Genomic DNA, 25430 nt, shown 5'->3' with positions numbered 1-25430 from the left:
TCTCAAACCTCCCTGCGGGCAGGCTCTAGAATTTACTTCTTCCTTCTCTAGTTAACCTCCACTCTCACCCACACATTCCAGACTCATCAAGAGCTTGAAATAATGACTTTTTATTAAGGCAGACACAAGTAGGCTTCAAGAGCATTTAAATTCTCAGCTTGGTCTTGGACGCAAAGAAACTGAGATCTCACCCTTGGTTCTTTCATCTGCAACCCAAGCACCTAAGCAATTTGCTTTCTACCTCTCGGTTTTATTTTTCCTGTCCTAGAGCAGACAGGGAGATGTGAAAGTTACAGATAAGGGGTTTATTGCCCAGGGGTCCCTGGGTCACAGGAATGCCCAACTTCAGAGGGTGGCTCTGGTCCCTATTTCTAGTCTCGGCAGATATTCTGCTTCTGATCCTGGCAGGATGCCCACCTCCAGGACAGTATGGGAAGTCTTTCTGAGTCCAGCAGAGGACCCTGAGGGCTGGGTTGGAGACTCTTCTTGACTTCTGCTCTCTGGCAGGGCAGGGGTTAATGGTGAATTGCAACACATCTCTGGGCTGAGTCACCTCCTACTGACATTCCCGCCCCCCCGCCCCCCCCCCCCCCCGACAATTTCCCTCCCTTGAAGTTTTATAAAGAGGACCAGAGACTGGAGAGGGAAAAGAACTGGAGGGAAGAGCCCCCCCCACCCAGCCCTGCTCCCTCAGGCTCCCAGGATTCTCAGAGCGGAGGGCACAAACTCTGAAGCTCTTGCCTGGTGGGACCATGAACTGGCAGCGGCTATGGCTGGGCTTCCTACTCCCGCTGACCGCATGCCGGGCTGTCGGGCCCGGAGAGAAGGAGGCAGCTATGGTGAGTCTCCTGGGAAAGCCAGACCCAGGCTGGGGGAGGGATGGAGGAACTGCTCCTTAGTCCCATCCAAGCCACTCTTCTCACCTACAACTGCCTGCCCTGCCCTTTGCTCCTCTAGTCCATGATCCACCCCTACCCATCCCTATTCCCTCCCCTCATATTCCCCTAAGATGCCTCTCCTTCAGTCCTTCCACATCTGTCCCCTCCTATCCTAATGGGCTGTTAGGTCATGTAGAAGCTTCACCCAGAGACTAATCCCCTTTTGATTTTATCTGCTGACCCCTACCCTCATCATAGGATTACTTGTTGCGATATGGTTACCTACAGAAGCCTCTAGAAGGACCTGACAACTTCAGGCCAGAAGATGTCATAGAGGCACTGAGGTGAGAGGTTGTAAGGTGCATGCCTTCAGGGTCAAGTTCACAAGATCTTTTTCTCTTCTCACCTTTTCCATTCCCCAGGCCCACCTCTGCCTGCCTCACATCCATTTCGGGGATCCAGAGAATGTGTGGTGGAACCAGGGGTGAGAGGGGGAGTCAAGGACGAGGGCCCAGTTATTGGATCTTCCTAGGCCCTAAGCACTTCTTTGGAGGCTCCATCCCACATTATATCCAAAATACAATTATTTGGTCACATCCTGCAAGCGGTGTAATTTATATGAGTTGGAGCTGAATTGTTGACATGATGTTGCCTTTCAAAGACATTTAATCTAGCGTTTATTTCTTTCTGTTTTGAAGTTTTCTTTTCATATTTTGGGTCTAATGGGTCATTTCTCAGATATGTTCCCAGTCCATTGAAAAGCCACAATACTTGTGGTGCTTGATGGATGAAATTGCCCCAGAGTGGGCAGGCTGAACTGGGAATGGGGTGTCCAGCCAGGAGGGGAGAAAGTGGAGGGAGGACGGGCCCTCAGGTGGTAGCAGGTGAGAGAGTCTCAGAGCAGGAGTAGGATACTTCCCAGGGCAGGAGGAGGTTAGAAATTGCAATAGAGGAAGAAGGCAACACCAGAGAGCACTTTACCCAAATAAGAGTGTGAACACAGGGAGGTGACGTTGAAGTATTGCCTTCTATGCAGAACAGAAGAGGAAGGCCCAATTAGGAGGACTGGATCCTGGAGCGATCTCATCACCTCCAGAGCTTTAGTGCCATTCTCAGTCATTACGTCGGGCAAAAGGGGACCAAAGAGCTATCCCCATTTTTTAGTCATTCCAGATGCCCCTGTCCTGCTGGACCATCCCTCTCCCTCTTTCCAGAGCTTTTCAGGAAGCATCTGAGCTGCCAGTCTCAGGTCAGCTGGATGACGCCACAAGTGCCCGTATGAGGCAGCCCCGCTGTGGCCTGGAGGACCCCTTCAACCAGAAGACCCTTAAATACCTGCTGCTGGGTGAGAACTGAGCCTGGGAAAGTGGGGGAGGGTCATGACTCTGGAGCACAGGTGACATTGGGACAGTCTGGACCAGCTCATTGTTGAATGGATGGTAATCTGGTAATTGATTGATCACCACTTGCCTGGAAGTGTTGTTTCATGGCTTTGCTGAGTGAGTGCTCACACTCAGGGGAGCTGTCCAGAGCTGGCAAAGGTATCTGTGCTTCTAATCTATTTTTTGGTTCAATAACCAGGCCGCTGGAGAAAGAAGCATCTGACCTTCCGCATCTTGAACCTACCGTCCACCCTACCATCCTCAACAGCCCGGGCAGCCCTGCTTCAAGCCTTCCAGTATTGGAGCAACGTGGCTCCCCTGACCTTCCGCGAGGTGAAGGCTGGCTGGGCTGATATCCGCCTTTCCTTCCATGGCCGCCATAGCTTGTACTGCTCCAATTCCTTTGACGGGCCCGGTAGGCACCAGCTCTCAGCTCTCCCACCTCACAGACCTCTGTCTCCTTGAGTCAGTGACTCTGGAAACTTAATGTCAGGATACCCTTCTATGCTCAACTGCACTCTCCAACCACCTTCTAATATTCCCTTGGGGAGCAACATATCATCTCCCTGGGGCCTTACCAAGCCTGTTTCTTTGAAGCTTATGCCTTCTTCCTTAGCTTAAGTTCCTCTGCTCAAGGCATACTCCAGGGAGGACTGGGCCAAAGACAACAGAGTGACTGGAAGGTAACAGAACAGAGTAATGGGCGTCCGTGAGAGATCAGGGTAGTGACAGGGAAATCTGAAAGGAGTGAGAGGTGTCCAAGAGATAATCAGTCTACTTGGGGGGATTTTAAGGGAATAGAGTAATTGGAGTTTATAACAGGCAGGGGATGCTCCACCCTAGGAGACTCTGATCTCCTGCCTGTCTACCTTTGCCTTTGTCCAGGGCGGGTCCTGGCCCATGCCGACATCCCAGAGCTGGGCAGCGTACACTTTGATGAAGATGAGCTCTGGACTGAGGGGACCTACCGGGGGGTGAACCTGCGCATCATCGCAGCCCATGAACTGGGCCATGCCCTGGGGCTGGGGCACTCCCGATACACCCAGGCCCTCATGGCTCCCGTCTACGCTGGCTACCGGCCCTACTTCAAGCTGCACCCTGATGATGTGGCTGGGATCCAGGCTCTCTATGGTCAGTCCTTTCCCCTAGTCCTCATGATGGTCAGTCTGACCAGTAGTCTCTTTAAGCATAAAGACACAGGTCTAATCTTCATGGAGGGAAATGGCTTGGCTTCTTTCTCTTCCTCTTGCCCCATTATTCAGGCTTCTTCATTTTCAGGAGTTGTTTTTCTTTTTTTTGGCCTCACTGCGTGGCTAGTGGTATCTCAGTTCCCCAATCAGGGATTGAACCCTGGCTGCGGCAGTGAAAGCCTGGAATCCTAACCACTAGGCCCCCAGGGAACTCCCAAGAGCTCTGTTTCTGACACTTCCAGGTCTAATCTTCCTTCCAGACCTCTCTCCTCCTACACCTGCTCTAGTGGATGAAGAATGAACATTCCAGCAATCCCCTCTCTCCCTTTCTAGTGCCTCTCAAAACTAAAACGTGTCTCCTGCTGGTATCAGAGTGATCTTTTCTCCCACCAGCGAAAGCTCTCCAGGTTTTCATTTTCCTCTCTATGCGACCTCTGAGCTTAACTTACAGTAGGAGAGTGGGGAAGCCAGTGCTCTGAGTTCTTTCCCTGAGCAGTATTATGTTACCTTGTAGGCAAGAAGAGCCCAGAGATAGAGGAGGAGGAGGAAGAGGAGGAAGACACGGCACTCCCTACTATACCCCTAGTGCCCACAGAACCCAGTCCCATGCCAGACCCCTGCAGTGGTGACCTGGATGCCGTGATGCTTGGTAAGACCCTTTCCCTCCAGGCTTGTAGGCAGGCAGTAGGGCAGGCTGCTGACCTTGAGACCTGGACAAATGGGAGTGACATGGGACCTCAGGGTGATCAGTGGAGGTTAGACTCCAGGCACAGGTTAGTGGCCATGGATGGAGGCAGTGGCCTGGGGAGGGAGGATTCAGAGCTGAATTCAAGATGGGCCAGGCAGGACATTACCTCCGTTGTTGCGCTGTGAGAGCCACTAAACACATCCGGAAATGCAGCAAGATGGAGAAAACAGTCTTGACTGGAATGTCTATTAGAGAGGGTATTATACCCACAAGGAAGTACAACTTGGAAGCCACCTGGAGTAGAACGTGAGGTCCCTAAGTGGGAGCAGCTATCCACAGGCCTGATTTGCTGTGAATGACAAAGGAGAGGCTGAATACTTCCCTGCCCTTAATAATCTGCTGTGAATGACAAAGGAGAGGCTGAATACTTCCCTGCCCTTAATAATCCTCTCCTTGAATGAATATGTGGGGAATCAGCCTGCCTGAGATACCCAGAAGTCTTTATTTGACTGCTGTCTTTAAAAAAAAAAATTATTTGGTGGCAGCAGGTCTTTGTTTCCTCATATAGGATAATTTGTTGAGGCACATGGTCTGTCTAGTTGTGGCTCAAGGGTTCCAGAATCCATTGGCTTAGTAGTTGTAGCACATGGGCTTGAGGCATGTGGAATCACCCTGGACCAGGGATCAAAGCCGTGTCCCCTGCATTGGCAGGCTTATTCTTAACCGCTGGACCAGTAGGGAAGTCCCGATACCTGTCTTTTTGACTTGTTGACACACCTCCTGCTCTTAGGGCCCCGGGGAAAGACCTACGCCTTCAAGGGAAACTATGTGTGGACCATGACAGATTCAGGATTGGGTCCTTTGTTCCAAGTGTCTGCCCTCTGGGAGGGGCTCCCGGGAAACCTGGATGCAGCTGTCTACTCTCCTCGGACCCAGTGGATTCACTTCTTTAAAGGTAAGGGCACTAGTTTACACTGTGCTACCTGAGGAGGGCCTGTGATTAGAGATGCCATAATAGGAGGGAGGGATAAGAAGTTTTCAGAGGGTGGAACAGAGGAACAGAAAGTTATCACCTGGGGACAGAGGTGACTTGTTCTTTCCTTATATGCTCTCAGGAGACAAGGTGTGGCGCTACATTAATTTCAAGATGTCTCCTGGCTTTCCCAAGAAGCTGAATAGGGTAGGACCCAACCTGGATGCTGCTCTCTATTGGCCTATCAACAAAAAGGTGTTCCTCTTTAAGGTATAAAGCTCAAAGGAAGGGCAAATCCTTCATAGCAGGGGTGGGCTACCTCCCATGGAAAAGCAAAGACTTGCTCTGGAAGGAAGTTATGCAGTTGCCATGGGCTGAGAGTAGACCTCGGTGGGGGTGGCGGGGGGTTCCTTAAGCTCTCTCGTCATCCTTCTCTCTCGCTGCCTACCCCACACCTAGGGCTCTGGATACTGGCAGTGGGATGAGCTGGCCACTACTGACTTCAGCCGCTACCCTAAACCAACCAAGGGATTGTTTACCGGAGTGCCAGACCAGCCCTCGGCTGCCATGAGCTGGCGGGACGGCCGTGTCTACTTCTTCAAGGGCAAACAGTACTGGCGCCTCAATCAGCAACTTCAAGCAGAGAAAGGCTTTCCCAGAGATATTGCCCACAACTGGATGCACTGTCGTCCCCCAAACACCACTGCATCTGATGGGGATACTGATTCCTCAGTTACAGGCATAGACCATTCAGCCACAGGATAACACTGGATACCATTTCCTTGGGCCATAGATATACCTTGAACTCTGGCATCTCACCCAGAGATACAATCTTGGACGCTATCCCCTCAGTCACAGACTTCAGCACCCTTTAATTCCCTGGTAATGTCACTCTCTCAGAGGCCTGAGACCTCAATCAAATGTCTCCTGCAACACAAGCATGAACCATGGACCTCAAGCCTCTAAATGACCCAGCTCCAGTCACCACCTCCCTGTACTCTTTCCCTCCTGGTCAGTGACTCTAACTCAGCCTCCAGCTCCGTCCATTTCTCCCCCATCCTAAACAGCACTTCCAACTGTGTCATTTTCTCTCTGGAGGACATTGGTAGAAGAAAGGCATCCATCGGGTGTTTAGCTGACAGCAGGCCCCACCTGGGAATGCCTGGGTCCTGTTCTTCCTAGATAAAGAACAAGGAAACAGTATGGCCAGTAAAATGAGCAATGGCTTTGGTATCCTTGAGAATCATCAACTTGCTTATGACTTTGGGCAAGTTAATTAACCTCACTAAGCCTCAGGTTTCCCATCTGAAAAATAAGGTTAACACCAATCCTGCAGAGTTGTTGCATTAAATGAAATACCGTGTGTGAAGTGCCTGGCACATTTGTGCATAATAAACGTTAACTCCGTGTTCACAGGGCTTCCCAGGTGACTCGGTGGTAAAGAATTTAACTGCCAGTGCAGGAGATACAGTTGCAATTCCCTGGAGGAGAAAATGGCAACCCTCTCCAGTATTCTTGTCTGAGAAATCCCATGGACAGAGGACTGGGGTGGACTGCAGTCCTTGGGGTCACAAAGAGTTGGACACGACTGAGCGACTGTGCAAGCGTGCACCATGTTCATAAGAGAGGGCTGAATGGTTCTTCCTCTGGCTGTGTGTGGGCCACTCCTATAGTAGTCTGGCCTGATAGAAGTACCTTCATCAGATCTTTAAGGGACAGAGGACTTGTCAGTATGGCTAACTCGTTGTTTGGGGGTGCAAAGAAAGAAAAGAGGAACAACAGAAGAGGCTAGACTCCCAGGTTCAGTGTTCAATGTCATTTTATTCACATATTCCCATGTTCTTCTTCCCTCCCATCATAACCTTGCTGCCCAGGGGAGGGACATATCTTCCTTCATGCTGAGGAACCAGGGAACAGACTTTGGACAGGTGAATCAGGGGAGTGGAGAGTTAGAACGGGTTAGTGGCTGGGACAATGTTCTGGTTAAAGAGATTAGTGTCCCCTATAATGAGAGACAGAAAAGGCACTTGTCTCCCACACACCCCTGAAGACCAGGCTCCTTTGGGCCAAAGGGCAAGATTCTGGCATGTGGGCCAATGCTCTCTGCTTGAAGCAAGAAGCCAGCTTTGAGGGACAGTGGGTGCTGAGCCAGGCAGTGCCCTGTGGTCTTCCCACATTGAGAAGGGAAAGGAAAGCACCATGGAGGATAGATACCCCCAACTGAGGTAGGAGAAGGGGGCTTGTGTCCAGGGGTCCAGAGAGAAAGGCTAACCAGGAACTCAATTGCTCCCTGATGAGGGGCCTGGGAATCAGGGATCCCGGAGCTCCACTGATGCCCTTCTCCCCATGGAAAAGCTATCAAGTGCTTTAGGAGCCTTCCTGATTTTCTATAGGCAGGTCCTATGAAAATAATACTCCTTATTTGATCATTGAGAGGCACTCTGAGGCGGGTATACAGAAGGCTGTTTGGGTAATGGCCCTCCTTGGTTTTGTTTGAAGGGAATTAGGGAGTCAGTTACTTTAGGGACCAGGGCACCTCTGTTACTGGACAGAGGTAGGCACTCATACTTCCATTCCTCTCCTTTCCCCACAAGAGTCCTCTCTATCTGTCCCTGAAACATATCCCTACAGGGCTGGTCTGGGTTGAGCACAGATTCCATGCCCAAGTTCAAGAGGTGGGGAAGTCTGTGTGTGGATTCTGCGGGCCCAGGCCCTGGCCACCTCGTGTTCCCAGGGAGAGGGCATCAGTGGAGGTTTAGGCTCAGGTCCGGGTGGGTGGAGCCAGAAGGTGCAGTGAGGGGGACAGTGGAACTACAGTCAGAATCCAGGTCCAGGACAGTGTGGGGAGCGGTGGCCTGGCTGCCTGGTCCTAGCTGGCGCTCTCGAAGGCTCTGGAAATAACTCTGAAGGGGCAGGGAAGACAGGACAAAAGAAAGGGCCTGGATCAGAGCCCACCCTCCCACCCTGACCATCCCCCTGTGCCTTCTGCCCCAGGCCCAGAGAAGCCCCCACGCCTCCACTCACTGGAGCCAGACTGTCGGCAGGGTTCCGTGCGCTGGCAGGGAGCTGGCGGCGGTAGCTGCCCTCACAGAGCCCCGCCCCAGGGGAGGTACGGTGCCACTTGGCCTCCTGATGACGGATCCGGAGGAGCTGGAGATGCCTTCGCTGGTGGCTCAAGACCACTGCTTGGGAGGGGAAAATACAGACTCAGGGAGGCCTCTTTAGACTCTGAAACCCACCCCCAAATATACTCATACTCTAGAGAAACCCATTTGCTTTCCCTGTTACGTCTCTCTCAAACCTCATCCCCCTCCCAGATATTCTAAAGAAACTTTTCTTTGGAATCCTCCTACTCTCCTCATGACATCCCTGATATCTTCCTTTTCTTTCACATCAGTTCCCAGTAACTCTTCCCGGCTCCCCAACCTCCCAACAATTTCTCTTCTCATTCTCACCCAGACTTTTGACTCCTCCAACTTTAACTTTTTTTCAGTGGCCTGCCTAATACACCTTAGACACCTCTGTCTTTTGCCCTCAAGTGTATTTTCTCCCTTCACCTCTTTAAGTCTGGGAACCAGGGACACAGGTTGTCTGCTGTCTATACCATGGTGGTAACTCACCATTGGCGTGGCCTCCATGTTCCTCATCCATGAGCTTCCACTGGGCCAGGGCCCCAAGGGCCCCCAGGGCTGGCCAGGTCCCCAGCAACACCCAGCTATACCAGCATAGAGGAGGCAAGGCTGGAAGTGCCTGCAAGCGTTGGCCCAGCCGACTGCCCAGCGCCAGCCCCTCCAGGAAGTAGTCAGCACAGGCCACCAGCACTGCAGCACCCAGCAGGGCTGTGCCCAAAACTGTGAATGGACGTGGCCACCGAAGTGTGAACAGGGCTCCCAGCAGTGCCAGCCCTACCAGCCCCCCAGCTGGTACCCAGGCTGAAGGTGGTTGGTAGATGGGCTCGGTGCCCAGCAGGACCCCAGCGCCCAAGGTTAGGCCTAGTAGGAGACCAGTCAGGAAGAGCCCGACACTGCGAACCAGCATGGTGACCAGGCCGCAGAGCAGTCCGATGCCGAGCGCAATGCCTGCGCTCACCTCCAGGCTCAGCTGTGTCTCTAGCACTCGCTCCTTATGGCATAGCAGGAAGATCACCAGGGCTCCTGACAGCAGGCCTGAGAGAAACATCACTGCCTTGAAGCAGCGGTAGCCTGGGAAGGGAGGCAGGAGGCAATGAGAGGCAGAAAGGGGTGGGTTGGGGAGGGTCGACAGGGCTGGGCTCTGATGACTCAGAAGGGATAGGAATGGCTAACCAGAGGAGCAGAAGTCAGGAGCAGCACCCCCAGGGACCTCAAGGCCTAGGGCAGAAAGGGATCCTCTTAGGGCAGGGACTTTTCAGGAACTGTGAGGGGATGGGAGGGCAAATCAGGAAGTAAGATGGATGAATTGAGGGGAATAAGTATAGAGAAAAGGTTTCATCCTTTCAGGGATGGTAGATGGGAAGAAATCAGCACAGGCTAATTCAGGTTATTGGGGAATGGAATTTTGAAGTAGGAGGCAAGGGGAGGGAAAATGATAGTTGCCAGGGGTCAGAGCTGAAGGAGTGGGTGTGTGGGGGATGGAAGAGCTGGCGAGAGCGGCACTGGACGCACTGAAGGTAGATATCCCCCGAAAGAGGAGTAGAGGTGGCTCAGGAGCAAAGGAGAAAGCTGGCGTCATCTCTGAGGGTGACAGTCTTGGGCAGCTGCCCCCCCCAGAACCCTGGCCCCGCCCTCACCGAAGCAGCAGTAGATGATTCCAAAGCAGCAGCAAAGGGCACACACCAGGGCGGGTGCCAGGTCAGGACTGTCCTGGGGTTGCAAGACACATCTCAGGTCTGGAGGCTCTGGGAGTTGTTGATTAAAGGGCCTGGGGTCAGAGGTCATGGCCAGGGGCAGCAAGGCTTCCTCCATGGCCGAAGAGAAGGTTGTCACAGAGGGGAAGATCAGTGTCAGCTCCTCTTATCCATCCATGAATGTCTTGAGGGGGCTGGGAAACCTGCAAGGGGGGTAAGGGGGCAGGAACTCAGGTGCCCATGAACCTCGAGGATGCCTTTCTTTTAAAGAAAGGCCAATTTCAGGATGGAACTTAGTTCTGCTGGGGAAACTGAAGAAACCTACAGGACAGGGATGAGAGAGGTCAGCTGTCTATCTCCCTCTAAAACAAGGACATTAAGTGGAACTTCAAATCTTAACAGGTAATGAGTCTTGGCCCCCTGGCTTTTCAGGGTGGGGTGGGAGGAGTAGGAAGTCCTCCATCTGTGGAAGGGGGTACTGTGGGCTAAAGGCTCAGTAGCCTGTTCCAGTTGAAAAGAAAGCATGTCCCATCTACAGCTGGGACTCAAAATCATCCCACTAGACTGGGAAGGGTGGAGTTAGTAGAGGGGGGAGGAGAAGGAAGAGGAGAGAATGAGTCATGGTGGGGGTCTCCCAACAGCTGCTCCAACCCCAGAGAGGTAAGAGGGGAAAAAATCAAGACACCAGAAGAGGAATCAAGTAGAGACAGTAACTGACAGTTTGTCAGGGTTTGGAAGCCTTGGCTTCAGGTGGAGATAGGGTTATTGGGGGAAGGTGTCCGTCCAGCCACAGTCCAATTCCCACCGATCCCTCATGGACTAAGCAGGCGCCTTGCTCACAGGCATCTCACATCCTCCCCTCAGGACACTGGTGGGACTCTTTCTACCTCTCCCTTTCCCTGGGCTGTCAGGGCTGCCAGTGGGATTTGAACTCAGTTCCTGAAAGGAGAACACCAAGGAGGGGCTGGCATTGGGGGCACTAAAGGAATGGGGTAGAGTAGGTGCAGGCACTTCCTTTCAGCTGCCTTCTTTTGGATATCAAGATCTTAACAGGCAGGGAGGGGACTTGGCTTGGGGATTCCCTGAGGCTCCTCTGCTCAATTCTTGGAAGTCTGGGGACCCTATTCAAGGAGAGATTGGGGAGGGGGTGTTAACTACTCACCACCCTGTCAGGGCTGAGGAAAGGAGGGGGTAGACGTGCTTCCCTAGACCCCCAGCTGCATCCCTGCCCAGAGTCTTAGGCGTCCGGGCTGCTGTCAGACGTGGGCACCCCTAGGGCCACTCTGTTCTTTGCTTCCTAAACTCTTGCAAGTCGTATCGCAGCCCAAGCCCCAGTGAGCTAAAAGCAACCAGCTTGGGGGGTGGAGGAAGGGGACAGGGTGTGTGTGGGGGGGTGACATCACGGGGCGGGACCCTCCAAATCTTTTCCTTGTGTGTGTGGGGGGGACCCAGTTTGCCTACTGCTCTAGGCTGGGATCAGAGACCCCCAGACATAGCCGGGAGGGGTTTTGGGGGAACCGCAAGAGGTTTGGGGAATGGTTTCCGAATACCTATGCGCTGACTCAGCAACTCGAAGCTTTCAAATCCCTTACTGGTGTCCCAGCGCCCCCCTACTTCGGCTTGGTTTCTTCCACTTCCCAGAGAATTGGAGTATTGTCTGCTGGAGAACTTGGTGGTCCGGATCGGGGACCCCACGAAGGGGCTCTTACTGATCTGGGGCGCCGGCGAGGGGTTCACGGGTAGAAAAACTTGCGGAGCAAGACGAGAGTCTGGAAGGGGGACTAACGGAGAGGCGTTTGTAGAGCAGGGGACCGACAGAGGGTACCCAAGCCCGGGTCTGCGTGGGGGCGGGGGCGCTTGTCAGCTTCGACCAAACATCTTGGTATGCAAACGAAATGCAAAGAAGCACGCAGATAAGGGCAGTGTTTTTTGGCCCTCCGTTGGGGTATTAAGCCCAGCAGAGCCACGCTCCCAGTCCTCCGGCCCGCTTCGTGACGGGGCCTGAGAGCTGCATCCAGAGGGGCGGATCCGGGCCGTGGGAGCTACAGTTATACAAGGCAGTTCGCCAGCTGGGTCAGGCGCTGGGAGGGGGGCCGAGGGTTGCTGGGAAAGAAGCGGCAGCGAAGGAGGTCCAGGGCGGGGGCAGGCCCGGGGCGTCCTCCCCTCTGCTCCACCCCCGCATGATACCAAAAGGCCTCTGTCCTCGTTACAGGCAGCAGGGAAGGGATCAGTGCGGTGGTTCCTCTACGTTCCCTGATTTTGTCTGCAAGGGAAACAGACTGGGCTCGGTGGCTTTCCTCTATCTTCTGGTCTCAGCAAAGCCCAAGAACACAGCCAGAGGAACCCTGAGAATCTGCTCCCAGTCCGCAGGCACTGCAGCAGCGCCCGCTTGCTCCGCTTCCGGTGGAGCAACCTTTGGGGACTCCAGTTCAGCACGCGGAGGGCGGCAGCAAAGGGCCCTTTAAAGGGCGGGGCCAGCGCTTCCCCAGGACCACCTCCTCTGGTTAGACTTAGCCTGCGGGACTGGCTTGCACCTCGGCAGATCGCTTTTACTTTTCCTTCCCGTGTCTTCCCTGGTGACCTCGGAAGTGGAAGTAGACGCGAATCGGCGGCCGCGGCGGGGACGGAAGGCGGAAGCCGAGCGTGAGCAGGAGGCGGAGCCGGGGGAGCTGCTCTCGTAGCTCCCCCTGGCCCTCGGCCCAGCTGCTCGAGGGGGAGGAGTTACCGCCGTTCTTCGGTATGTTACCTTGATCCCCTCTACCCAGCCTTAGGGTTAACGGGTTGACTCTGTCACGGGGAGTCTCAAGCTCCGCCCCCAGATGTTCCTGAAGGGCCGCACGATCCCCACCCTTTTCTGGCAGCCTGCGGCCCCCTTTCCGGTCGTCTTTCCCTTTTTCCCAAGAGTGACCCCAGGACCACACCCTTTGCGGTACCTCCCTTTTCTCCTGTTTTAGGGTTATAGCTTTCTGGGGAAAGAAACAATAATAAGGGAGCTTGGAGGAGTTGGTGGGGGGGGAGCAGCGTTGCCGTTAATGTAGTATTGGCTTTATTGCTGGGGTGATGATTGCCCCCGAATTTTTAAAACAAGGGAGGTGGGTGCATTCAATATATACCCAATTTAAGATTATTTAACGTTTTTGTTGGTCCTATTCTTGACCACCCCCACTTGATACCTCTGTTACAGGCATCAGAAGTCACCATGATGGCAGTGACCTAAAATCCTCAGGAAGCCCCGGGGTCATGGCCCAGAAGCACCCCGGAGAAGGAGGGTTGTGTGGAGCCCACCACAGTGGTGGTGCCTCCCTCAGGACTTTAGGACCCTCTGTGGACCCTGATATACTTTCATTCTCAGGACTCAGGGACTCAGCTGGGCCTGCTCCTAATGGTACCCGTTGCCTCACAGAGCACTCTAGTCCTAAGTACACACAGCCCCCCAATCCAGCCCACTGGTCGGATCCAAGCCATGGACCCCCAAGGGGTCCAGGACCCCCTCTGGCTGAAGAGGACCCTGATCAGAGTGAGGCATCTTCAGAAGAGTCAGGAGTGGACCAGGAACTCTCAAGAGAGAATGAGGCTGGGTACCAGGATGATGGGAACTCTTCTTTCCTTTCCATTCCATCTACTTGTAACTGCCAGGGAACCCCTGGAATCCCTGAAGGGCCTTACTCTGAGGGAGGAGATAGCTCTTCTAGCAACTTTTGCCACCATTGTACCTCTCCAGCTTTGGGGGAAGATGAAGAGTTGGAAGGGGAATATGATGAAGAGGAACCTCTTAAGTTTCCCAGTGATCTTTCACGTGTGCACAGTGAAAAGAAACCTGCACCGCGGAGACAACGGCACCGTGTTCCAGCCAAGGAGGACACTCGGGAGGGTGGACGAAGAGATCCCAGATCCCCTGGTCGACATCGGCTGGGCCGGAAACGGAGTCAGGCAGATAAACGCAGAGGACTGGGATTGTGGGGAGCAGAGGAACTGTGTCAGCTTGGACAGGCAGGCTTCTGGTGGCTGATCGAACTGCTAGTATTAGTGGGGGAGTACGTGGAGACTTGTGGCCATCTCATCTATGCATGCAGGCAGCTGAAAGGCAGTGATCTGGACCTTTTACGTGTCTGGGTGGGAGTGTGGGCAGGGCGGCTGGGGGGCTGGGCCCAGGTGATGTTCCAGTTTCTGAGCCAGGGGTTTTGCTATGGGGCAGGGCTGTTCACCCGTTTTCTTAGGCTTGTGGGTGCTTTGCTGCTCCTGGCTCTGGCCCTTTTGTTGGGCTGTTTACAGTTGGGCTGGCGGTTTCTGGTAGGATTGAGTGACCGCCTAGGCTGGAGGGGTAAAGCCACCTGGCTTTTCTCTTGGCTGGCTTCTCCCACCTGGCAGCATTGCCTGATTCTGCTGAGAGAGAGCAGGCCCTGGCAGCAGCTGGTAAGAATAGTTCAGTGGGGTTGGCTGGAGTTACCTTGGGTCAAACAGAGGACCAATAGGCAGGGGAATGCACCTGTAGCTGGTGGTCGTTACTGCCAGCCTGAAGAGGAAGTGGCTCGACTCTTGACCATGGCTGGGGTTCCTGAGGATGAGCTAAACCCTTTTCACGTGTTGGGGGTTGAAGCCACAGCATCAGATGTTGAACTGAAGAAGGCCTATAGGCAGCTGGCAGTGATGGTGAGAATCCTTCCCTCTTTCCAGTTCTTTGTTCCCATATTTTATTTTCCATTACAATTTTTAGGTGGAGTAGAGGAAGGGACAGAGATGGCAATGGCAACCCACTCCAGTACTCTTGCCTGGAAAATCCCATGGATGGAGGAGTCTGGTAGGCTGCAGTCCATGGGGTCGCTAAGAGTCAGACACGACTGAGTGACTTCACTTTCACTTTCATGCATTGGAGAAGGAAATGGCAAACCACTCCTTTTCTTGCCTGGAGAATCCCAGGGAAGGGGGAGCCAGGTGGGCTGCTGTCTATGGGGTCACACAGAGTCGGACACGACTGAAGTGACTTAGCAGCAGCAGCAGCAATAGCAGAGGAAGGGAGAGTATAAAATCAACTTGAAGATGAAAATTATCTTTAATTCTCAGGAAAGAATTGTAAAGGGGATCTGACTTTCTCTTAAAGTTTTGTATCATGAAATTCTTTTTCTCAATGAAAACAAATGAACCTGGTATAGTAGACAGTGCTGGACTCACTCACCCTGGAATATCAAGGTGAAATCCCTCTGAGTAGGTTGGAGAAGAGGCCTAGTCAGAACGCTTATCAGTTCCTCCTGAACAAATGAGGGGCTTCTGAACACAGGGAAATCCAACTGCCTTCCTAGTGAGGCAAGTGTGGGAAGATTCAGAGAGTACATGTGAGTGATTATTCCAGGACCAGGTGAAAGAAAAGGTATCTCAAGACCAACAACTGGGCTGGGAAAGGGAAGGCGAATGGGACATAAATCTTGGAGAGGCATGTATGTATGTATGTCATACATGAAAATGTTGGTGATTAGGTAGGATATAGGTGGTTGTGACTTAAATACTCGAGGGAAATGGTTTAATACAAGCATGCAATCAAATTGCTTTTAGAAGTAGATATATGATTGCTATTTTTAGATATGATTATTACTGCTATTTCTGTACAGGTAAAACTGTTAGGAATATAAGTGCGTTCTGCGTGCTAAATCGCTTCAATCGTCTCTGGCTCTTTGCGACCCTAGGGACTGTAGCCTGCCAAACTCCTCTGTCCATGGGATTCTCCAGGCAAGAGTACTGGAGTGGGTTGCAAGTCCTTCGCCAGGGGATCGAACTTGCATTTCTAAATCTCCTGCACTGAAGGGCAGATTCTGTACGACTAGTGCCACTTGGGAAGTCCATGACTATAAGTAATGTGTAAATTCCATTGGAGGACTATTTGAGTTTATGGAACTTGACTGGTAAAATACCAGTGTGCAAATTCCCTCAATGGTTGCGTGACATGAAAGAGGAATGGGCAACCAGAGTTTCCATTAACCATTCTAGATACGATAAAATACCAGACCTGAAACTTACCAGATAACTAAATTAGTTTGGTGGGAAATATATGCCCCTTATTGGATGGCCTGGGTTATTCTGAGAGTGAGGAACAGTTTTCACTCTCAAATCGTTACTAATGGTAGAGGTCTTTTCTCACCTTCATGTCTTTTAGCAGATTTTGTCTTTTGGGGAATATCATTCAAAAATTCTCATTTTCAACTGACTTTCTTGAAGTAAAGTTCCCTGAACCTTAGTAGAACTGTCCCATAACCTGAAGTTACTGCCTTGTTCTGGGCCAGAGTATCTGTGGGCTCTTTTTGGCCAAGCCATGGGGCATGTGGGATCTTAGTTCCTTAAGATTGAAGCAGGGGTTGAACCTGCACCCCTTGCATTGGAAGCACAGTCTTAACCACTAGACGACCAGGCAAGTCCCTGTAGTCTTTTATATAGCCTCTCACTGCCCTTATTAGGCCCTAACATGACCATTATTCGCATTCTGTAAGCTTGGGGATATGAGAGAGATGACAGCATTCTGCAAGAGACTAGCTTTAGCTCTGTTTTTGGTGAATGAGGATGGGAAAAATCAGGGAACTGTAGGAAGTGAGAATATTATTTGTCTTGGAGAAAAGGCTGAAAAGTGGATTAAAAACCTGAGGGTCGTGGTATGTTATTTCATACCTGGCACAGAAAGGCAAACCATTGTAGGAAGTTTTGAGTAGATATGAAAATTTCCTAGTTAGAAACAGTTTGAGGATTGTTGGAACTCTATGACTGACAACAAAGTTAAAATATGAGTTTAGTATGTGTGGCAGGGTGATAAACCATCCTTGTTTGCCTGAAATTGAAAGGTTTCCTGAAACATGAAATTTAAATGCTAAAACTGGGACAGTTCTAGGCACACTAGAGTGGTGGATCACCATAGTACCAGATTCTCTGTATTCTGCTTCATGTGTGTTCTCATTTAATACTAACAGTCCATGATAGATAAAATACTCTAGGTCATGAAGCTAATGAGCAGAAGAGGCAGGACTTAAACACAGATCTATCTGCAGAGGCAGAGCAGTTAACCATTAAACTATATTGATTCTTCAAAAGGGTGTTAAATAGGAAGTTATCAACAATAACCTGTTGATATGAGGTTATTTTGACTCAAGATGGGGAGAAGTTTGGAATGGATATGTAATGAAATTTGTTTTGGTAGGTTCATCCTGACAAAAATCATCATCCTCGGGCTGAGGAGGCCTTCAAGGTTTTGCGGGCAGCTTGGGACATTGTCAGCAACCCTGAGAGACGGAAGGAATATGAGATGTAAGTTGGAGCTAGAAAATTATCAGGTAGGGTAAATGAATAACCTTCAATAGCAGCGATCCCTGGACTTACAGATGAAGGCTTTCTGAGGCAGAACTGAGGTGCTTGGCCAAGGGCCAAGGGCCAAGGGCCTCAAGAGGCCAATAGATCTGTCTCCCTTTGTCCCTCACTCAATATCCTGACTTACATAGCCTTTTTTCTCTCAGGAAACGGATGGCTGAAAATGAGCTGAGCCGGTCAGTGAATGAGTTTCTGTCCAAGCTGCAAGAAGCAATGAATACTATGATGTGCAGCCGATGCCAGGGAAAGCATAGGTATGATTTAAATAGGACAGGATTGGGACAGCCAGTTTAGGGACTGGGTGACCAAAAACGTTCCTTGTATCATTGGTAGTTGTGGGATCCAGATGGTAAGTAAAAAGACCCTGAGTTTCTACTTTTGCCATATTATCAAGAAATTGAAGATCTGAATTAGCAAGAAGACAAGATAGTATTTCTGGCTTTAAGATAGGTTGAGGGCAGGGCGTACATAGGCATACATAACTACTGAGTGGCGGTAATTTTAGATGTTTGTCAGTAACCATACTTGTCGGTAACAATGAGACATCAGTAATGATGAGACTGTAGCAATGCTCTAGGTAGTCTTAACATATTAAGGAACTGTCCTTTTGTTGAATTTCAGGAGGTTTGAAATGGACCGGGAACCTAAGAGTGCCAGATACTGTGCTGAGTGTAATAGGCTGCATCCTGCTGAGGAAGGTGACTTTTGGGCAGAGTCAAGCATGTTGGGCCTCAAAATCACCTACTTTGCGCTGATGGATGGAAAGGTGTATGATATCACAGGTATACTTCTGTCCTCTGGAAGTATGGGCTAATATATCCTCAGAACTGTGATATTTTGGCTAATTGTCTCTCATGCTTGCAGAGTGGGCTGGATGCCAGCGTGTGGGAATCTCCCCAGATACCCACAGAGTCCCTTATCACATCTCATTTGGTTCGCGGATGCCCGGCACCGGTGGGCGGCAGAGGTAGGTGGTGTTTGTCTCAATGATCTATCCACTGTTCTAGTTCTGAATATGGTTTCCAATGACATGTTGTTTAGGACATGTAGGTGTCTCACCATTTAAGTGTTTGGGACCTGACTCAGTATGTCTTTAACATATGTATAAATAGATGAACTAGATAACCATTTGACTCCACTATCTCTTGCCTCATCATGCCTTCTGTTTTCCTCTCAGAGCTACTCCAGATGCCCCTCCTGCTGACCTTCAAGATTTCTTGAGCCGGATCTTTCAAGTACCCCCAGGCCAGATGTCCAACGGGAACTTCTTTGCAGCTCCTCAGCCCAGCCCTGGGGCCACTGCAGCCTCCAAGCCCAACAGCACAGTACCCAAGGGAGACGCCAAACCGAAGCGGCGGAAGAAAGTGAGGAGGCCCTTCCAACGTTGACACCCCTTCTCTTTCCTCCAATCAATGTCAGGGAGTCAAAAGGGCTGTGTACAGCACCAGATGGAATTTGATTTGTTTATTTTTAGATATTTAAAAAAGGGAAAATTTTAAGCTCAAATTGTTCACTCAGTACTTTTAGGAAGCCCTGGAACCACTCTCCCTCCTCCACCAGCACCCAGGAACTGAATCTTGTCTTCTGACAATACCAAAGAAGTAGGGAATGTCTAGAACAAAGAACCTGGGGCCTGGACCTGGGCTGGACGGTATCTCCCATAGTGTGGGAACTGGGTATTTCCCTGGGGTCTGTATGCCTTTATCTTGTCTTTTGCTTCTTACAGCAGATGACACGCCCCCCACCCCCAAACGAGTCTGTCTTATTTCTTGACTCATTTCAGGAGGGAGCCCCCTCCTTTGCCCCAGTATACTAGTTAAAAGAACAAGAAAGCATGTAACCCTAATTACAGGAGATACATAAGAGTTCAGAGAGTGGGAACTCTCACCTTGTGGGTAATCACCCAACTTCATGCTTGTTGCTGCAGGGATGGCCAAAACTAATAATTTTTAAAAAACAAGATTCATGCCCTCTGCCCTTGGGTGAGGGGGAAGGGTAAAGGGGCTCCCGGCAGCCCCCTTATGATCCAAGGGTTTGTATTTTTTTAAGTTTGTTCATATTTGTATGTACATATCTATTTAAAGCCAGGGGATTATCTTTCTATAAATACGTAACTGGCAACCTGTATCTTCCCTCTCTTCTTTGCCCATATAGCTGGAGTCCTTTTTCTCATTTGAAAATCTTTTCCTTCCTAAGTGTTAAGAGTGAAGGGCACCTCCTGCTGGACCAAGGGAGGGGGATAAAAAAATACCTTAAAGAAATTTTGTAGTTCTGTAAGTGAGTCATTGTTGCATCTTTCTTCTCTGGCTTTATGAAGACATCTCCCTACGCTTACTGCTGACCAAACTGTAGCCATATATGAAAAAAATTATCTTTATTATAAGGAAAACACACAGTAAAACAGAGCTGGAAGGTGGTGGGAGTGGATGATAGGGAAAACCTTAATCAACCAAAAAGCTGCCCAAGCATGGCTTCCTGCTATAGGGGAGTGATTTGCCCCTTACCTCACCTGTCTTTCCTGATTCAAAGAAACCTGCTCCTAGCAGGGTTGGGCCCAGGGGACCCCATTTTCCAATGAAAATTTGTGAAAGTTTGCATTTCCAGTGGGGGCGTTTGGGAAAGTTGCATAGTTCTCAGGCTGTATAGAGAAAGGGGGGATGTTATAGCCCTTTGTTCCGATGTCCCCAGCCCCATCTCAGTATTTGTTAATGCCAAAGAGACGAACCCCATGAAACTGGGGCAACTTGGGCAGCAGTACGCTAAGCAGTGAGGCTGTGTTGATGAGGAAGTGAGCAGCATCATATTTGGTGTAGAAGCTGGCCAGGAGGTATCTGGGGAGAGAAGAAATAGGTTGAATGAAGTTGGCCTTCCCTACCCATAATTCAGGCCTTTCCAGTGACTTTCTTTTCTATTTTAAATAACCAGTTTTACTGCATGCAGTCCTAGGATATCTAAAAATATTTCAGCTATATTAACAATATTTACTTTGGGGTTGGGGAGATAATCAGCACCTTTAACTGGAGATTTATAAATTGGTGCTTTTTAAAAAAAAAATTGTTAATGACAGGTGGCAAATGACAGCTGAAGCAGTTTTAGCCTGTGTGACTGTTAGAATCCTTTTTGCTACCACTTCTCACAGATTTACATCAGTTCTGCCTTTATTCACTTCTTTGGAAGTGTAAAATAACTTGTTTTACTTGTTTTATCTTTTCTTAGTCCCTTCTCCCAGAGAAGGCAATGGCAACCCACTCCAGTACTCTTGCCTGGAAAATCCCATGGATGGAGGAGCCTGGTGGGCTGCAGTCCATGGGGTCACTACGAGTCAGGCACGACTGAGCGACTTCACTTTCACTTTTCACTTTCCTGCATTGGGGAAGGAAATGGCAATCCACTCCAGTGTCCTTGCCTGGAGAATCCCAGGGACGGGGGAGCCTGGTGGGCTGCCATCTATGGGGTAGCACAGAGTTGGACACGACTGAAGCGACTTAGCAGCAGCAGCCCCTTCTCCGTTCTCCTACTATCAAGGAGGCAGCAAGTAATGCTTGTTTACTGTCTTCTACTTTTTACTGTTTTTCCTCGATTTAGAGCTAATGTATCTTCACAGGGTCTAGGTAAGTAGAAGTCCACTGTTTTTAAAGGTTCCCTGTGGACCTCTGTACCTAGCTTTTGAAGCATCTCCCCTATTTCCCCCTGGACTCACAGTACAATGGGAGAGATGCTGAGGAATTTTCGGGAAGAGGTAAATTGGAGCCCGTAGTCCATCTGTTCCCAGTGTGTCAGCAGCCGAGCCTTTCCTTGGTCAGGGGTCTCAAAGGGTGTCCCTTTCACCGTATGTAGGAAGACATACATAACCTGGGAGGAGGGAAGGGGACAGTGTGAGGTACCAGGGCATAAAGTAGTCCCTCAGCTGAGATCCCAAAAGGAAAACAGAAATCCCAAGTAATTGTTTTTGGTCGGGAAAAGCCTGGGGTGGGTAAAAGGGCATGGTTTAGTGCTCACCAAGTTATGGATGACGTTGGTCAGTGTCCAGACAACAGGAATGCTGAAGAAGGGGATGCTGAGTAGAACCACATGCAGCAGTCCTACCAAGATGATGTAGGCCAGCCAGATGCCCCGGCTATTCATCACTCGAGTGTTGGGGTTTACTTCGCTGTGAGCCACCCCCACATTCATCCTACCACAGTGGGGGATCAGGCAGGAGACCAACTTAATTTCCTCTCCACCCTTCTGGGAGTCTGTTTCTCCAAGTTGTCTCCTGAGTAGCCCAAATCCCCCGGACTCTATTGGGAATGAAAGAACTTACCCCATTACACACAAAGGAAATACTGAAGACTTAGGGGAAAAAATTTAGAAGGCAAGATGAGAACTCTCTATATGTTAGAGACATGATAATCTTTCTTCTGATCCTTACACTTCGGCTGTAACTTGAAGGAGTAAGCATAGGCTTGGCGCACCTCAAGGAGCAAGGGTAACAGAAGTATCTCACTATCCTCAAGAAGTTAATAAGGAACCATGAAGACATTAGGTACACCCAAAATTACAGAAGAGGGTCATGGGAAACAAGGAACCACTAAGGAGGGATGAGGAGGTAAAGCTACCTTTTCTAATCTATACTCGTCAGTTCAGTCACTCAGTTGTGTCCGACTCTTTGAGACCCCATGAACTGCAGGATGCCAGGCTTCCCTGTCCATCACCAGGGAAGCCTGGCATCCGGGTCAAACTCATGTCCATCGAGCCGGCGATGCCATCCAGCCATCTCATCCTCTGTCGTCCCCTTCTCCTGCCTTCAATCTATCTTAGTCCCCACCTTTTCCTCTGGGGCTCCCCCGTCCTCTCATCTCCGTGGCATGTAAACAGGTAGCTGCAAGAATGTGCCCAGGGCTTTTGCACTGAACTAGGAAGGGACGTGCGCTGAGCGTCTCGAGAGGTGGAGCCCTAGTCCCGACTTCAGGGCGGCTCTGATCGTCTGAACTTAGCCCTTTTAAAATCGTGCTTGCCCTTAAGTTGATGACGCCGGTTTAGGAAGCAGATCTGGCCCGCTCTCTACCTAAAATCCCCCAAACCCCAGTAATGATTTGAACTCGCCCCCTTGCTCCTCCCAGGCCCCCTCTCCTTCATCGTCTTCCCTTAGGGTTGTCTGCAGCGCTCCTCTTTCGGTCTGTTGCTCGCCGCCGCTTCACCCACCCCGCTCGTTCGCCTCTCATCATTTTTCTAAGGACCCCTTCCCAGTCTCCCGGTAAACCTACCTGCCAGCTTCGGAAGCCGTCCGGGTCGGGGCGCGGCGCTTGCTTCTACACCTGCGGTCTCCAGGAAGCAGCCTCCCCGCCCATCTGCGCTCTCCCTATTGGTGGAGCAAGGTCAGCACCGCCACCACTCATTGGCTGGCGATCCGCCGCGGGGATGCACAATTGGTCACTATTTCCGTCGTTCGGAAGGTGCCGAACCCGCCCTTCTCCAGGTCCCACCTTTTGAGAGAGGTGGGGAAAGCCGCTTGGAGGAGAGAGGGCGACGCCAGCTATTGACTAATGGAAAGAGTTGATAGTAAGAGGCGGGAGTAAGAGCTCTAACGATTGGCCGGCCGTGGCTGTAGGCGCCGAGGCGGGAGCTCCCGGAGGCGGAGGCAGCGGGTGGGGGCCTGGCGGAGTGGAGGGGTAACAAGATGGCGACTGAGACGGTGGAGCTTCATAAGCTGAAGGTACCGTGAGGCGGGGAAGGGCCGGGTCGGACTTTTACGGAGACTAAATTTTGCTGGCAGGTTGGCGCCTTTTCCTTGAAGGTTCTTCTACTCCATTTTCTGGCTCCCGCCGTAGTTCTGTTCTTTTGTGCCTCCCTTCTTCCCCCACTACGTCTTTTCTCTTTTCCCATTTCTCCTCACGGTTTTACTGTATCCTTACTTGTTATTCGGCACCTTCCTCCACTGTGGTGTCGTCCGTCACCTCTCTACCGGGTTGTGGAAGTGCCTTCAACCTGTTCTACTCTCTTCTTGTTTTTCGTCAAACTGCATTACGTCAGTGGCCCCCTCCTCTTGGCCCCGTGCGGAGCCCGGGACCCCTTTTTCTTCCCTGGTTTTGTGCTTTCCTGTCTGTTGTCCAAAGTGGAGATTCCCGGTAGCAAAGGATGGCAGCTTCGTTTATTTCTGTCTGTCTAGGTCTCAGACTTGATCCGGAAAATGCTTCCGTCCCCCCTTTTTAGATGGAGTGACGCCCCCGGGGCAAATTTGGAAACCCGAGGAGAGGCCTCTCCTTAGAGGCCTGGGCTTTAGGAGACTTGAAGAGGTAGTGAAGGCACAGATACCCCAGATTGAAAAGTTTTCGAGTTCTCTCAACGCGGTTCTCCGCCTACCAGCCTTCCCCCTACCCTGCGCCCCACCACCCCAGAGGCAAGTCACTCAGAACTGTAATATTTTGGGAAAACGTTTCCAAGGTTAGGGTTACCTCTGTCCCATTTCATTTCGCGGGTAGACCCTGCATCTCTTGGTCTCACCACTGGGAGACACTCAATCACAGAAAAGGTTTTAAGTTGTGTCTTGGGAATCTTGAGAGCCTTTTCGTATTTAGATTATTTTCTTGGAAGAAAACAATGGGGTTTTTTTGGGGTGGGGGTAAATTAAGAGAATATCTCAAGTTGTCCATTGGTGGTTTGACAAGTAATTTTCCCATCACTTTTCAGTTATGTTTTGTTCACGTCCTGGGAACTTTTGACAAACCAGGTTGATTTGACCCACGCTGGAAACTGATTCTTTAAAGTTTGATGAGCTTGAAAAAAAAAAAAAAGTGTAAGGAGAGTAAGAGTAAAGAGAGAGAGGTCCTCTTAATCACATTAGTTGACACCAGTTAGACTTTCAGTGGAAGTAGATAGGTTTCTTACTCATGGAATCTAAGCTGTACTAGGGGGATTTTGTGTTTACATGGAGTTACTGTTAACTTGGTACCGAAATGAGTAGATTGTATCAGTCGTCTGCTAAGAGAATAACAAGTAAAAAATTGAGCAGCTACTTCCATTATATGTATATTAACTTGTAAATTAGTACTGTGAAGTGAAGTGAGTGAAGTCGCTCAGTCCTGTCCGACTCTTTTCTACCCCATGGACTGTAGTCTACCAGGCTCCTCTGTCCATGGGATTTTCCAGGCAATAGTCCTGGAGTGGATTGCCATTTCCTTCTCCAAAATTAGTGCTAGTATATGTTGTGTACTACTGTTTGTATGTTATGAAAGAAACACAGAAAAGGAATTTTTGAATGGAATAAAAAGGAAATATGAATATTTCTTCCTATGTTAGTTCCATTTTTTGAAACCCCTCGAGTAAGTCACTAGCCTTGTGACTTGCCTTTATAGGTTTTGTTTTGGTTTATGGAGTTCCACCTTCCATAAAAATCTGTATGTCAGTTCCAGGTTAAATCCGGTTTTGATTGGATAATGTCCTCTGATCTGATTTCAGGTTATTAAAGTCTTAGAGAGCATGAGGCAGTCCTAATAGCCTAAAAAGGATTCACTCTTTTAATCATATTTGCTTGTCTTTGCTTTTTCTCTAGAGCACTTCTTAACCTTTTGGAGGTCACAGATATCTTTGAAACTCTGATGAAAGGTATGGACCTCTCCCCAGAAAAAGGCATGTACACATGACTTTGCATGCAATTTGAGGGGCTTCATAAAATTACCTTGGAGCCCTGAGGAGTCCATGGACCTCTGGTTAAGAACTCATGCCTTTAATTCTGACTTCCAAGACAGTTAATGTTTGGTTCCACTGTTGATCATGGATTGATCCTACTGTTGATCATGGAGTGATCCTTACGTTTGGGTTGACCTAGGGTTTAATCTCTTTTTTTTTTTTTTTTTTTAAGCCTTTCCATTTTTATAAAAGGAATTTGGGGCTATAGTGTGGAGTCTCAGAGGAAAGGAGCAAGCTTTGAAGTAGGAATGAAAAATATCTATCTGAATTGATAGTGTAAAGCCACATCAACTGCAAATTTGTGAAGGTTTTGTAGAAATGGAGTCATTCCAACGCAGTTGGAAAGACTGAATTGTGGGTGAAAAATGCCTTGAATTGTTATAGTACCAGATTTCCAGTCAGTTGTGAGAAAAGGGACTACAGAGGAGAGAACTAGAAGGGTGGATAAAGAAAACAGTGAGACATTTGTAATAGTGAAGCATAAA

At 50.1% G+C, this 25430-nt stretch overlaps 5 protein-coding genes across 18 annotated transcripts in view; 3 read left to right on the top strand and 2 right to left on the bottom strand.

Annotated features, from left to right (window-relative positions):
- Nucleotides 1–588: 588 nt before the first annotated feature.
- MMP19 (matrix metallopeptidase 19) lies at nucleotides 589–6524 on the top strand. Its single transcript, XM_040232883.1, has 9 exons — nucleotides 589–839; nucleotides 1137–1222; nucleotides 2093–2223; nucleotides 2460–2675; nucleotides 3146–3391; nucleotides 3965–4099; nucleotides 4929–5093; nucleotides 5254–5381; nucleotides 5571–6524. Exons 1-9 carry the CDS (start codon nucleotides 753–755, stop codon nucleotides 5874–5876), a joined length of 1500 nt encoding a protein of 499 aa, XP_040088817.1. The 5' UTR covers nucleotides 589–752; the 3' UTR covers nucleotides 5877–6524.
- Nucleotides 6525–6912: 388 nt separating this feature from the next.
- Nucleotides 6913–11570, bottom strand: LOC120857413 (transmembrane protein 198-like). 8 transcript variants are annotated; one of them, XM_040232867.1, is made up of 5 exons: nucleotides 11487–11570; nucleotides 9880–10139; nucleotides 8732–9313; nucleotides 8136–8296; nucleotides 6913–8014 (listed from the first exon to the last, which is right to left on the bottom strand). In XM_040232867.1, the coding sequence occupies exons 2-5, from the start codon at nucleotides 10052–10054 to the stop codon at nucleotides 7856–7858; spliced, it is 1077 nt and encodes a 358-aa protein (XP_040088801.1). In that variant the 5' UTR covers nucleotides 10055–10139; nucleotides 11487–11570; the 3' UTR covers nucleotides 6913–7855. The 8 variants fall into 8 exon arrangements, 7 of the variants coding, with proteins under 7 accessions (XP_040088801.1, XP_040088803.1, XP_040088800.1 ...); XM_040232869.1 differs by lacking the exon at nucleotides 11487–11570 and adding an exon at nucleotides 11099–11462 and having other exon boundaries at nucleotides 8732–9277; XM_040232866.1 differs by lacking the exon at nucleotides 11487–11570 and adding an exon at nucleotides 11099–11461.
- Nucleotides 11571–12096: 526 nt separating this feature from the next.
- Nucleotides 12097–19538, top strand: DNAJC14 (DnaJ heat shock protein family (Hsp40) member C14). 2 transcript variants are annotated; one of them, XM_040232864.1, is made up of 7 exons: nucleotides 12097–12673; nucleotides 13121–14586; nucleotides 17111–17217; nucleotides 17424–17531; nucleotides 17899–18059; nucleotides 18142–18244; nucleotides 18455–19538. In XM_040232864.1, exons 2-7 carry the CDS (start codon nucleotides 13177–13179, stop codon nucleotides 18663–18665), a joined length of 2100 nt encoding a protein of 699 aa, XP_040088798.1. In that variant the 5' UTR covers nucleotides 12097–12673; nucleotides 13121–13176; the 3' UTR covers nucleotides 18666–19538. The 2 variants fall into 2 exon arrangements, with proteins under 2 accessions (XP_040088798.1, XP_040088799.1); XM_040232865.1 differs by lacking the exon at nucleotides 12097–12673 and adding an exon at nucleotides 12697–12865 and having other exon boundaries at nucleotides 18455–19404.
- Nucleotides 19539–19634: 96 nt separating this feature from the next.
- ORMDL2 (ORMDL sphingolipid biosynthesis regulator 2) lies at nucleotides 19635–22631 on the bottom strand. Of its 3 annotated transcripts, none has more exons than XM_040232879.1 (4): nucleotides 22524–22631; nucleotides 21277–21451; nucleotides 20978–21129; nucleotides 19635–20108 (listed from the first exon to the last, which is right to left on the bottom strand). In XM_040232879.1, the coding sequence occupies exons 2-4, from the start codon at nucleotides 21448–21450 to the stop codon at nucleotides 19973–19975; spliced, it is 462 nt and encodes a 153-aa protein (XP_040088813.1). In that variant the 5' UTR covers nucleotide 21451; nucleotides 22524–22631; the 3' UTR covers nucleotides 19635–19972. The 3 variants fall into 3 exon arrangements, with proteins under 3 accessions (XP_040088813.1, XP_040088815.1, XP_040088816.1); XM_040232881.1 differs by having other exon boundaries at nucleotides 21277–21461; nucleotides 22528–22606; XM_040232882.1 differs by having other exon boundaries at nucleotides 21277–21557; nucleotides 22524–22604.
- Nucleotides 22632–22724: 93 nt separating this feature from the next.
- Nucleotides 22725–25430, top strand: part of LOC120857415 (SAP domain containing ribonucleoprotein) — a 48203-nt gene continuing 45497 nt past the window's right edge. For 2 of the 4 annotated variants that reach the window (XM_040232876.1, XM_040232878.1), the window contains exon 1: nucleotides 22725–22972. In XM_040232876.1, the coding sequence (XP_040088810.1) occupies nucleotides 22937–22972 (36 nt within the window). In that variant the 5' untranslated portion in view covers nucleotides 22725–22936. Of the gene's footprint in view, nucleotides 22973–24808; nucleotides 24862–25430 lie in introns of all 4 variants that reach the window. The other 2 variants (XM_040232877.1, XM_040232875.1) reach the window with 2 other exon arrangements.

Source organism: Oryx dammah, unplaced genomic scaffold (assembly GCF_014754425.2).
Source record: "Oryx dammah isolate SB20612 unplaced genomic scaffold, SCBI_Odam_1.1 HiC_scaffold_29, whole genome shotgun sequence".
NCBI lineage: Eukaryota > Metazoa > Chordata > Mammalia > Artiodactyla > Bovidae > Oryx > Oryx dammah.
This window is presented reverse-complemented; position numbering and strand designations above follow the sequence as displayed.